Raw genomic sequence first — 13,276 nt, 5'->3', positions numbered from 1 at the left:
TATATGACAAGAATATATTAATACTAGTTCATATTTGCAACAAATGATGTGAATACAAAAAGTATCTAGTTCATACAACACTTGGCAAGAGAATAAACAATGGAGAAATAAAACTAAGTATGAACGACATGATATGACTACAGCAAATCGAGAAGGAACTTACGGTAATGAAAAAAGCAGATACATATCATTAGACCACTCGTTTCCCATCTCTGACAACGCGATCACAAGTTACACCTTTTGTAAATTTCACAACGTCATGAAAGTGAGTCAAACATAATATAAAAGACCAAGAGTGACATGAGGAGGAAAAACTACATACTTAAAAAAAAAAAAGAGAGAGAGAGAGAAAAAAAAATAATGCATCAAATGTACACCAGCCTCCCATTAGTTATTGATAATAGGAGTTTACTAAGACGTAAGACCAGGGGTGACAAGGTTAGGAAACCTAAATTAACCTATTCAAGCCATGGACTTTTTTTTTTTTTTTTATTCCTGCTGTCTTCTGATGATTTATTAAGCTTCGGATAGACTTTTTCAACTGAAGGGGTTAAATACTGACTAAATAAACTCCTTCAATACAAGATGCCTTTCCTAAGCTAAATAAAACCACATTTCAGCAAAAAAAAAAAAAAAAAAAAAAAAAAAAAAATGTCACCCAGGTTCACTGAGTTAATTTTTAAAAAAAGAAAAAAAGAAAGGGGGGGGGGAGAAATAATGTGCCAAATGTACGCTAGCCTCCCATTACTGATAATACAATTCCAGGTTCATCCCGTCGTGAATCTCGTAGTCTCCGATGGTGATGTGATCCTTGAAGATGGTGTACCACTTCTTGAGCACTATCTTGTCCCACCGGGTTCCCGTCTGAGCTGCAATTAGCTTCTTTAAGTCGCCTATAGTGTCATCGGGGTTGCATTTGACTCGAACCTTCTTGCCGAGTCGATCGTTGCACGTCACCTGTAATTGGAAAAATGGAATGTTACTGCCTGCCCAACCATATCAAACTACACCCATTAACCAATGACATGAAAATTAACAAATTATTAACAAAACTTTACTGTCAAAACTGAAGACTAGAAACTACCTCCTTGGGACAAGATGAAAATTACCTTTACATACTACAAACCCTCAATACTGTATATAAAACTAATACAGGGGAAGGGCTAATGATACAGGTGATGTTTGTCAGGAAAGATTATAATGACCCCAGGTTCAATTTATACTAAATCTTATTCAGTGGATATCTAAGGGACTAGTATGCATTTACAATTACCTATCAATATGTAGGTTTATACTATACTGTGTATCTTCATACTGTAAAATAAATAATATTTTCAAATCAATAATAAACAACAGAAAAGGAAAACCCAAAAAATAACTTTTTACTGTATTCACCCACTGTTTGGTCTGACAGTTGCATCACTTCAATAAATCAACCTTTCGTTTGATATATTTGAAAGCTGCTTGGTAGGCTCACAAAGGTCAATACAGCCAAAGTTAGGGTTATCTAGGTTTGATATTGTGAGGATTTACTGTTCTATTTTCTGATATCTATATTATATAGACAGGGCTCTGGTATATCATCTTTCGTATCATCAAACTCATTTTCTCAAGCTTAGCTACAGGGGAATGAGAGATCCAATGCAAGGCTCTTTGACATTTCTTGATATATAAACCAAACAGGATGGAAATCCTAATTCCATCTATCCCTCTCAAAATGTTGGAACTATAAGGCTGCCTGCAGGACAGCTGGTGAAAAATGAAGCACCTAAATCTTTACACCAACACACACACACACACATACACACACAAGAGTCTTCCAGTTGCCCTTGCAAGGCTTACTTAGTCACTTTCCATGACAACCAGGGACTAAACTGGCTAAAATCTTCATCCCTACTATTAAAGGGTATTGAAGCAGTTTGAAGCAAACATCAATATATGTTGTTTGTTAACTTTGTGTTACCAGTAACACATGTATACTAGCTTAATATGCTTCTTGTGCTCAACTCTCTCATTAGACCTATCCCCCCAGAAGACTATGAACTACGGGAGGGCTGCTTCACCCTGCAATCCAATGGATTCATATCCATATGAGCCTAGGGTCACAATAACAACATTTCAGTCTACTTTCACTTCTGAGCACTCTCAACGACTTACCTCGAGCATTGTGGCGGTGGTGGTGGTGGTGGAGGTGGTGGGGGTGGGGGAGGGGAGGGAGGTGGCGTGGGTGGTGGTGTGGGAGGCGGTGTTGGAGGTGGTGTGGGGGGAGGTGTTGGTGGTGGTGTTGGTGGAGGAGAAGGTGGTGGTGGCGGCGGGTTGCTGCTGGAATGGAGAAGCACACCTGTAGTGACATGTTGTACTAAACCCATTTACTTACTGATCATTTAGTTGAGAAAATCTGACACACTATCATTATTTAGACAATCACTAGACTCAAACTGATGCTGCAATGAAGTACACTACACGAAAGCCTCCGTACCTGTGAACTTAAGCCCTACTATCACACATTTTGCAACTGAGGGTCATGTTTTGAGCAACACAATAAAATCCAATTATCACAAATAAACTCTTGGAAAAAGATAGAAACAAAACCTCATCCTTCCGTCCACTGTGTCTTTAATTTGCTTTGTTTGTTGGCTACACTGACCCAGAACTTCAAGTTGTTATCTATCCTCTTATGTTACTTATACTGCAAAATGGCATACAGTATTTACAGAAATATGGTAATAACATCAGTGATCGATGCTGGGTAGCATACTGTACAAGCTGATGCTTTTAAAAACTGGCAGAATCTACAAACACCAGAGGAAAATTTACATTAAAAAATACCAATAAGGTATGAGATATACTAAATTCACATATCATATTCATAATAACTATAATGCATAATGGCTGTCTTCTGTTCTCCCAATGCCATGTCAGACATCACAACACAATTATAGTTAGGCAGACAAACCAATGTGGACACACCCACAAACCCAGGGTAAATCACCACAAACACCAGCAGTGAACTTACAGTATACAAGTACCAACACTATAATATGAAACATCCAAATAAATATGCACTGCTGAATATAATAAACACTATTAACACATAAATATCTTCCAAAACTTTGCTCTTCACTAAAATGTCTATGATTGCACCATCTTGTCTAATGCCCAAACTTCCTGGAAATTCTTGTGACTAATATCTTTGGCCTGTTCAGTGTAACTTCTGTAGATAATACTCTATACAGTACTGGCAATTGTGACCTTAAAAACTCTACTTATTATAGCTTACAGTACTAATATGTGGTACATATAAAAGACAATATATATAAATATATGTGCAAACATTCTATAACTATAAGGCTGCAGCTAACAACCATAGATACATTTTACTTTTCTCCTAATCAGAATTACATAACCTGGCATTAATCAACACAAAGTACACACTGTGCTGCAGGTACTAAATGAAACTTTTTAATCTCTTCATTCCAAGGAACTTCTCCTAAGCTTAATGAGACCATCTGACATTAACTGTGACAAAATACAATGCATGTTCTCTGACTGAAAGGAATAAAAACAACAGTAAGTCAAACCTAACAGTACAGTACCAGCTACCAGTAGTCACCAACTATAAAACTGGGATATCACTCAGTTAAACTGTGAACCACTGTTCCTAATAGCAGAGACTTCCTGCAGTGTACAGGCTGTTCAGTAAATGTATTATAACTTATTATGTACAGGTTGTTCAGTAAATGTATTTTAACTAAATGGTGAAACCAGCAATACACACCACAGAACCAAGTAATACTGGTGGTGTACTATGAAAATGTCACATATTCCCTATCACAATATAACCGTCACCTATGTATGCAATATGAATTCTACTGCAGATGTCAATGGGCTGAAAGTTACCTCATTAACTAATAACAAAACTACCATACTATTAGTTCCAAGGGCTGATTATAATGATCTGGATTTTGCCTCAACAAAATACTGAAGTATATACAAGGCACCAAAGAGGATTAATATAAGTTTTCACAACCCTTTCCATATTTTCTTGGCAGTAAATCCTTAATATGTGAGCAGTCACGAATTTGTGAGCTTTATAGCAGCTTTGTGTGAATGGTTAAGTTTGCTTCATGGCACTCTTAACTAGTTTACACCTAATACATAACCTTCTAATGGTGTTCTGTGGTAGAATTATTAAATCTGCTGAGAGAAAGAGAGAGAGAGAAAGAGAGTGGCAAATGGTTTCTCAATATATATCCACTACGCTGTTCATATTAAATTAATAAATACATTAATTAATGAAATAAAAAGGTTGAGACTTTCACTGCCAGGCTACAAATATAACTCTGATCTCTATCTCATTGCATAATGTGTAGCGCGAAATAAAATGACGCACTTAACCCATATCCTTAAAACTCAATGCTTTCAGTAGCCGTTCTTTCTTATGGTACAGGGTCTTATCGCTGCATAGCCTAACAAACGACAGTTTCCTCTCATGCCTCCGAGAAATGGGCTGTGTTGCGAGATTAGCCACAACTGGAACCTCCTTACTTGGGATCAGTTGCATAAAATTTGTATAATTATGAGCATTTTCGTATTCGCATGACTTAGTTATTAATCAGAAACCAACCTGGAGTCAATGAGTAAGCCGTTATGAGCGGTGGAGTGAGAGTTAGTGATGGTGAGAGGCGGGCATCTGGCAGCTTCCAGAAAGATGTAAACAACCCTGCGTTCGAGATTAAATATACTTATCTGCAGAAATAAAAAAATTTTCCCGAGTAAATTTTTTTTTTATATCTACATATATCTTGTTCAAATTACTATGCTAATTAAAGAATAACTGATACTTAACATGAAAATTCGTAACCTGGTCAGGTATATTAAAGAAAATAAGCTGAACATAAATTGCACTTGCGAATAGCCACACATAAATTAGAAATTATTATTGTTATGCAGGTGTAACAGTGCATTTAAAAACTCAAGTTTGAAAAAGGAAAAAAATCGTATTTCTGAAGAAAACATGAAACAAGACGCGCGCCATGTTGACACTCCCTCTTGTCCATTCTTAACCAGGGATTATGTTATCGATGATGGCGCTTCTCTTTTTATTGTTCTGCTTTCTACAGCCCTCGTTCTCTAACGCTTCTGTGAGTAGTGTTTTGCTCATCACCTTTATTCTTCCTATATAAATCACAATCCTATTTGCAATATAGGTACGATCATTAAAGGAATAAATGCAACGGAAGCAGATGGTCACTTTAAATCAGCCAAAGGAACAGAGAACTGGGCAGGGGGGTAAAAAGTAATCCCTAGGAGAGGATGAGAGACTGAGAGGAGGGAGAGAGAGAAAGAGAAAGAAGCTGGAAGAGGAGGAGAAGGCTTTAGGAAGAAATCTGCTCCATCAGTCTACTTCCACCGTGCCTCAAGCCAACACCTAGGTCTACAGTATACTGTTCACTGGCAGTATAAAACGAGTAGAAGACTGAATCTGGAGTGTGCAAAGAAAATTTTAGGAGATGGATATTTACTTTCTGTCCCTGAAGTCAGATTAATGATGGAATAAATAAAAGACGGCAAAAATCAAAGAAAAAAAAAAGACGGCTAAGATCTATTAGAGACCATTACCAAACTCTTTCTCATAATAATAATAATAATAATAATAATAATAATAATAATAGTACAAATCGAAACTGTTCATTACTTCTGGATATTGTATAAAAAAAATAGATGTACTGACTGAAAAATGAGAGGAAATAGGTGTGAAGTAAACGATTCAGACAAAATGATATCTCTTGACATTATGAAGCGGATTACCATTATGTGCTTATGGTTTGTTGGTAAGTGACGATAATTGTGTGTGTGTGTGTGTGTGTGTGTAGCCTTGATTGCTACCACCACCACCATCATCATCGTCGTCGTCGTCGTCTTCACCATCATCATCATCATCACAATCCCCCTCCCTCTCCCCTTCCGCGGGGGCGCGGTAGCACAGTGGTAGCGCGCTGGACTTGTGATCGGGGGATTACAAGTTCGAGCCTCGCCCGAGCATCCGTGCCGGGAGGGGTAGCTCCCTCCTGTAACCCTAGCGGGGCTATTTAGTCCAATATAGGGCTTAGCTCGGGGGAACACCATTTCTCCCATTTTTCTCCCCTTCCTCTTCCTCCTCCTCTCTCCACCTCTTCCTCCTCCTCATCATCATCATCATCTCCACCAGGTAGCCACGCCGTACGTATTCAGAGCATCGAGGTGCCGAAGGAGGTGACCTATGAGAGTGACGCGCGCTTAAAATGCTGGGTGGATCCCTGGCCGGGCCCCCTGTACTCGGTGGCCTGGTGGAAGGACGGCAAGCAGTTCTACCGAGCAGCGGTGGTTGGGCAGCGGGGGGCCACTTCCCTAAAGGTTTTTGAGGTGGATGGCATGCATGTGGAGGTGAGTTTTGCTTTAGTTTTCTCTCTCTCCCCCCACCCCTAAAGAGAGAGAATAGACACCAACAGGTAGACGGAGAAAGGGATGATGATAGAAACAGGTATGAGAAGATTGACAAATTAACAAATTGATAGATACAGGCATGGAAGACGATAGATAGTGATGTGTACTACCTCTCTCTCTCCCGTTCAGAGTGGGGGCGTGGGCGAGGTGTGGGTGCGGCGTGTGGGCGTGCGGGCAGCGGGAACGTACACCTGCGAGGCTGTGGCTGACTTTCCCACCTTCACACAACACACACGCTCAGCACACCTTTCTGTCCTTGGTAAGTACACTCTGGATCAGCCTACTTACACACTTACCTACACACCTGTACTTACACTCCTACCTACACAGCACACACAGTAACTCACTACACTCCCTATTCAATCATTTATTCATCCATCTATTCATTTACTCTCCCATCCATCCATCATCTGTTCACCCATTCATCCATCCTTTCATTCACTCATCCATCCATCCATCCATCCCTTTATTCATCCATCCATCCACCCAGTCATTCATTCATTCATACATAAATAACATCGCATTCTAGTGTTAAAACTCAGCATTCAAGATGGAGAGAAGGGAAGTTTAGGCCAAGCTGAAGTGAAAGGGGTAAAGGATATCAAAATACACTTCATCATTAAGATTTATTTAACCTACCAATCGTATAAGGGGCTAACTATGCTACTGTGACATACCAAATACAATCTGACATACATTTATTAGATTTATTGATACATTTGCTCTCTTCCTCAGTCCCCCCCGCCACCCGCCCTATCGTGTGGGGGTACAGGGTGCGGTACCGTGTAGGGGAGGTGCTGAGGGCCAACTGTACCGTGCTGCGAACCCACCCCCGTCCTGCCGTCACCTTCACTATCAACGGGGAGGAGGTTAGCCACGGTGCTCCTCTTTGGGGTGGGACATGAGTCGTGGTTCCTTTTCCTGAGCGATTTATTTGGGTGTTGACATCATCATCTTCTTCTTCTACTTATTATTATTATCATTATTATTATTATTATTATTATCATTAGTAGTAGTAGTAGTAGCAGCAGCAGCAGCAGCAGCAGCAGCAGCAGCAGCAGCAGAAGTAGTAGTAGTAGTAGTAGTAGTAGTAGTCGTAATAGTAGTATCATTATCACAATCATCATCATCATCATCGTCAGCATCATTATTATTTTTCTTTGTTGTTGTTGTTGTTGTTATTATTATTATTATTTTTGCTCTTGCTACTGTCATCACCATCACCACCATCATTATCATCCTTTCTATCTTAACAGTAATAATTTAGGTTTAACTTAAGGAATGAAAAATCCAGTCATTATGAAACTAATGAAACCACTTAATTTTCTTCCTCCCCCCCCCCAGGTGGAAGGTGGAGAGGTGGAGGTGGTGGAGGTGAGGAGGGGGGAGGATTACACCACCACCCTCACCACATCCCTCTCCCTCACACTCACCTCTCAACACTTCAGAAATAGGGCTTTTAATCTGACCGTGAGTATCTATCTGTCTGTCTATCTGGCTAAAACACACACACACACACACACACACACACACACACACACACACACACACACACACACACACACACACTTCAAAGATAGAGTGTTTTAATCTCACCATCTCTTTCCTCTCTCTCTCTCTCTCTCTCTCTCTCTCTCTCTCACACACACACACACACACACACACAGACACACACCTTCCGGGAGGGTAAAAAGCTGACGATCAAGACCATCAAGTGATCCTGACCAACCCGGTGAATTACACACTGTTACATAGCCTATGATTTCATCATCCTTTGTGTAATTTTAACGCACAGTATGCTGCATGTTTGATCACGAGCGTGTTCTGCCTCAGTTCCCCCCTTCTACCGTTATAGTAAAGTCGTCATTTCTGGAGTTCAGACCAGGATTGTCAACTCTTTGTCCCCATGGCTTCATTTGCGCGTCCTTCTTACAAGTTGTATCAGGGTCTGCCGGCCCCTATATAATGAGCTCAGTCTCTGCATCATTGCCACTTAGATCTGCTCCTCATTTTGTTCACATCTCTGTCCTCCCCTGTACAGATATTATTATTGTGAGTGCTCAAGAAATCTCCAAACATCTAGCAGCTGTGTGTAATTTGAGTATAACTGTTGTATTTTTTCTTGTACTGTATAGCATAAGTTTAATTTGTGGGCCTAGTGAAGTTTTTGTAATTCATGTAGGGATCTTTATGTCCACCAGTTTTAATATTATTTTGTATCTGTAATAATTTATCTTGCATTCACTGAGTATTATCTGGTATCTCATTTTATCAGGGCTGACTTAGATAAATTTACTCTTCCTAATTTCGTGTTAATAGAGGCTATTGCAGTTAACCATATATTTAACCTGTTTATTTGCCATTACATTATCCTTATGAGTCCTGAATGTTTTGTTGTTAGTTTAAGCATTAAACTTTAACTTGTAATTTTACCTAACTCTTTTGTTTTGAACCTGGAACTTTACGGGACAGTAGTGACTCTTCGTATTCTCACTTAAAGTGTACATTATCTTTCTCTGTTCCGTAACAACACACACACACACACACACACACACTTTTCTTCTCTGTACCTAAGTATATAAGCATGAATTTGTGTATGTACAGTATATCAATGTATATATTAGTGTGTGCGTGTGTGTGTGTGTGTACGTCAATATAACCTCTCTCTCTCTCTCCACAGTGCATGGCTCATATCGGCGCCTCCTACTTTACCAACACCACCATTCGCGCCCATCTCGCCAAGCCGGGCCAGTATTACGTCCAGCCCGCCCTAGAGTACGCCCAAATCCGCCCACCCCACGCCCAGTTCACGCCCAGTCACGCCTACCAAGAGCTACATTCGGAAGGTGGGTGGGAGGGACGTGTTAAGTGAATTTTGTTGGTGACGCCTTTTCTGTAGTGATTTATTTTTATTATTATTATTATTATTATTATTATTATTATTATTATTATTATTGTTACCATTATTATTATTATTATTACTATTACTATCATCCATTCTTACCTGTATATCCTATTTATCTATCTGCCAATCCGTTTATCTATCTGCCTCTGTCAATTAGTGCAATCTATCAGGTCTCTTAATTTGTCTGTCTATTTCCAGGGTATTTGTGGTCTGCCTCTCTGCTCTCTCTCCTCGTCCCTTTCTTCCTTCGTGTGTTGTGAAGAAAGGAAAGAAGGAAGGAAGGAGGAAGGAACTGAGAGAAGGAGGGGAGAAAGGAAGATGGAAAAAAGGAAGGAGGGAAGAAGGACAGATCATAAGGAAGGACGGAGAGGAGGAAAAGTGAAGAATGGAAGGCAGGAAATAAGAATAGAAAGACAGAAAAGAAAAAAGGAAAGGCAGAAGAAAGGAGGGAAGGAAGGAAGGAAGGATGGAGGGAGGGAAGGAAGGAAGGAAGGGATAAATGAAGGAAAGAAAATGGAAGAAAGAGGAAAAGAGGAAGGAGGGAAAATGAAAAGGATAGAAGGAAGGAAAGAAGAAAGGTGAAGGAAAGGAAGGAGGACGAAAGGAACGGATGAAATTAGGAGAAAAAATGAAAGAAATGAAGGAAAGAAAGGAGAAGAGGAAGCAACGAGGGAAGGAAGAAAGAAGAGAAAGGAGAATTAAATAATGGACAAAAGAGAGGAAGGAAGGAAGGAAGGAAAAACAAGAAAGAAGGGGAAAAGATGATGATGATGATGATGATGATAATGATGATGATGATAATGATGACGGTGATGATGATGATGATGAATGATGATGATGATAATGAATGATGGTTGTGATGATGATGATGATGATGATGGTGATGAGGAGGAGGAGGAAGAAAAAGGATACACCCCAATTATAACAACACCGTATCTTCAGAAAATATAAGTATTGTATATAGATGTAGTAAATATGCACTATCCCTGTTGTATTACTCTCCTCCTTCATGTTTCCTGGTGAGAGACTGACTAGGAGAGTGCGTGAGCAAGAGGAGGGGGAGACCGAAGATGATACACGGGATGTGGTGGGGAGGTGTGTGAGGGGATGAGTTTGAGAGTATGGCCTGATCCCCCTCCCTCCTCCTTCCGGGATTAATGTGTTTGGTTATAGACAGATAAACAGACAGATAGATAGGGGTGAAGGGTTTAAATAGCTTGCACTGATTACTGAAAGACTTGGGAGATCTTGACTATACATCTCTCTCTCTCTCTCTCTTTCCCTCTCTCTCTCTCTCTCTCTCTTTTAGTGGCAGCCCTCTCTCTAAAATGCAAATACGTTGTCGGGTTTATTAAGTTTCCACTGAATGTTGAAAGACTGGAAATCTTGACTACAGTACTCTTCCCCCCCCTCTCTCTCTCTCTCTCTCTCTCTCTCCAAAATTAGTCTCGATATACTCGCACCAAGAATATTAATTTGATTTATAAAAAAGAAGATGATGATGGACCCCTTTGGAAGTACACGAGATATCTCCACGATATCCCAGAAAAAATACGTCATTGGATTGAAGGGTTGACTTAATTAGGCTAACTCCCGGACGTCAATTAGTGTGACCTCCTGGGTGGTAATTATAACCCCGGACGTCAATTAGTGTAACCTCCCGGGCGGTAATTCTGGCCTATAAATTCGCCAGCATCGTCGTCAGGGGTCAGTTCGAGTCAAGAGGTCAAAGTCATTAGGTGTCATCCTCGCGTTGGAATAAGTCCTTAATCTTGCATCAATTTCGCAATCCTCTGTGGTATAATTCTCTTGCTCTGAGAGTGTTAATCTATTCGACTCTGTTTAAAAGTTTATTCTTGATCTCTTCGTTAATCTTGGACTCGTGTATTCTTTCTTGTGGTTTATTGGTTAACCTTTAATTTGTAAGACAGGGTAGGTCAAAGGCCATCCGGGGTGGCAATGGACCCGGTTGCTGACCTTGAAAAGGGGGTGCGGTGCCCCAGCGCTGCGCCAAGATGTAACAACTGCAAAAAACGTATCATTCTGGCATTTTGCTGTGTGATTTACCCGTGTATGCTAATGAGCCTAATCTGTTCACTGTTTCTTCAAATCACTCTCATTCCTCACGATATTCCGAACAACCCTGTCGACGGCATCATTGACGCCATCCATGAGGGCCACGTCCCTCCACAGGATGTTTTGGGATTCAAACCCACTGGACAAACAGTGGAACAAATTTTCTCGGCATTAAGAAAAACCTTTAAAAATTTGCCCGGGAGTCCGGATCTCAATACAGTTTTTAGTAAACCGTTTGCTGAGATCAGTGGTGTTAACAATTTAGCTAAACTGAAATACCAGCTTACTAATGGTGTTAGTTATATCATTGTATACGAGGTTTTGTCCCTGCTAACTGGGATAAGTTTTACGGTTATCAAAAATTACTGGTTTCATCTGGCGATGCTTTTGATTACTCTGGCCGTTGGTGTGGGCCAGGTGGCCTGGGGTCTGGCCCTGTGCGCCAAGTTTTATGCAGAGGTGTCGCTGCCGCTCGAGTATTTTGGCGCTATGGAGTCCCGGGCCTTTTGGTACGCCACGCCCGACAATTGGGTGGCGGTGTACTGCTTGTTTGGCGGCAAAATGGTGGCGGTAATGATGTGTTTGTTCGTGACCCACCACCTCACCGCCAACCCACCCTTTACACAAGCCGTCACTAGGGTCGCCAACGCCATTCTTACGATCTGAGCGACATGATTGCACATTTGATTTCTGTGTGATTCACTGAACTATTTTGCCTTTTCTTATAAGGAATTTTTGTTTTACTAAGGACCTTTTTAAAAGTTTTCATCTTGTATGACTTACGGATCTGCTTTACTTTTTGTTATAAGGATTTTGTGTTCTATTAAGGACTTTTTATTTTTACTTGATTGTCTTCTTGTATGACTTATGGAGCTGCTTTACTTTTTGTTATAAGGAATTTTTGTTTTATTAAGGACTGTTTTGACTTACTTCGTTGTCTGATTTGTCTTACACAGCATTAAGTGCACTCTGTCTCCGGCTAAATAGGCCTACTGGGGAATGTCTCGCCGGGATAAAAATGGAGACATAACGCGCCTGTGTCGCTACCTCATTGGGTGGTGTGGAAAAGCGATATCAAGTGCAAGGTATTCCTTTATGTGGTGAGGGATAATACATTCCGCTTTAAAAGGAGTGGTAACACAATGGCAGGTAACTTGTTTCTTTTTTCTTGGAGGGAACAATCTCGCGGGCTTTTGGCCTTTGGTTCCTTCTTCCTTGCATAAAAAGACAACAACTAGAATTATCATAGTTCATTTAATCAGGCGGAGATTTTAAAAATGAAGGATAAAGAAAAGAAAGGAGAAGAGGAAGCAATGAGAGAAGGAAGAAGAGAAAGGAGGAATAAATAACAAGCAAAAGAAAGGAAGGAAGGAAAAAACAAGAAAGAACGAGAAAAGATGATGATGATGATGATGATGATGATGATGGTGATGATGTTGGTGATGATGATTATGATGATGATGATGATGATGATGATGATGATAGTGATGATGATGGTGATGATTGTTATGATGATTGATGATTCTTATGATGATGATGGTGATGATGTTGGTGATGATGATTGTGATGATGATGATGATGAATGATGGTTGTGATGATGATGATGATGATGAATGATGATGATGATGATAATGAGTGATGGTTGTGATGATGATGATGATGATGATGATGATGATGGTGAGGAGGAGGAGGAGGAAGGAAAAGGATACGCCCCAATTATAACAACACCGTATCTTCAGAAAATATAAGTATTGTATATAGATGTAGTAAATATGCACTATCCCTGTTGTATTACTCTCCTCCTTCATG

General features: G+C 40.2%; 2 protein-coding genes across 3 annotated transcripts; one reads left to right on the top strand and one right to left on the bottom strand.

Annotated features, from left to right (window-relative positions):
* Window positions 1–711: 711 nt before the first annotated feature.
* ubl (Ubiquitin-like protein 5) lies at window positions 712–4,718 on the bottom strand. Of its 2 annotated transcripts, none has more exons than XM_080285555.1 (3): window positions 4,628–4,718; window positions 2,158–2,322; window positions 712–957 (listed from the first exon to the last, which is right to left on the bottom strand). In XM_080285555.1, the coding sequence occupies exons 2-3, from the start codon at window positions 2,164–2,166 to the stop codon at window positions 745–747; spliced, it is 222 nt and encodes a 73-aa protein (XP_080141681.1). In that variant the 5' UTR covers window positions 2,167–2,322; window positions 4,628–4,718; the 3' UTR covers window positions 712–744. The 2 variants fall into 2 exon arrangements, with proteins under 2 accessions (XP_080141681.1, XP_080141682.1); XM_080285556.1 differs by having other exon boundaries at window positions 2,158–2,319; window positions 4,628–4,705.
* Window positions 4,719–5,779: 1,061 nt separating this feature from the next.
* LOC145416747 (uncharacterized) lies at window positions 5,780–12,133 on the top strand. Its single transcript, XM_080285672.1, has 5 exons — window positions 5,780–5,834; window positions 6,212–6,426; window positions 6,616–6,745; window positions 7,222–7,355; window positions 11,885–12,133. Exons 1-5 carry the CDS (start codon window positions 5,780–5,782, stop codon window positions 12,131–12,133), a joined length of 783 nt encoding a protein of 260 aa, XP_080141798.1.
* Window positions 12,134–13,276: the final 1,143 nt, after the last annotated feature.

Source organism: Coenobita brevimanus, chromosome 107 (assembly GCF_032717465.1).
Source record: "Coenobita brevimanus isolate Jiangsu-jjx chromosome 107, ASM3271746v2, whole genome shotgun sequence".
Classification (NCBI taxonomy): domain Eukaryota; kingdom Metazoa; phylum Arthropoda; class Malacostraca; order Decapoda; family Coenobitidae; genus Coenobita; species Coenobita brevimanus.
The sequence above is the reverse complement of the archived record's forward strand: the minus strand, read 5'-3'. Positions and strand labels throughout refer to the sequence as shown.

Coding starts and splice junctions, on each gene's coding strand:
- LOC145416747 (XM_080285672.1), top strand. CDS start 5,780: ATGATATCTCTTGACATTATGAAGCGGATTACCATTATGTGCTTATGG. Junction 5,835..6,211: donor TATGTGCTTATGGTTTGTTG/GTAAGTGACGAT, acceptor CATCTCCACCAG/GTAGCCACGCCGTACGTATT. Junction 6,746..7,221: donor AGCACACCTTTCTGTCCTTG/GTAAGTACACTC, acceptor TCTCTTCCTCAG/TCCCCCCCGCCACCCGCCCT.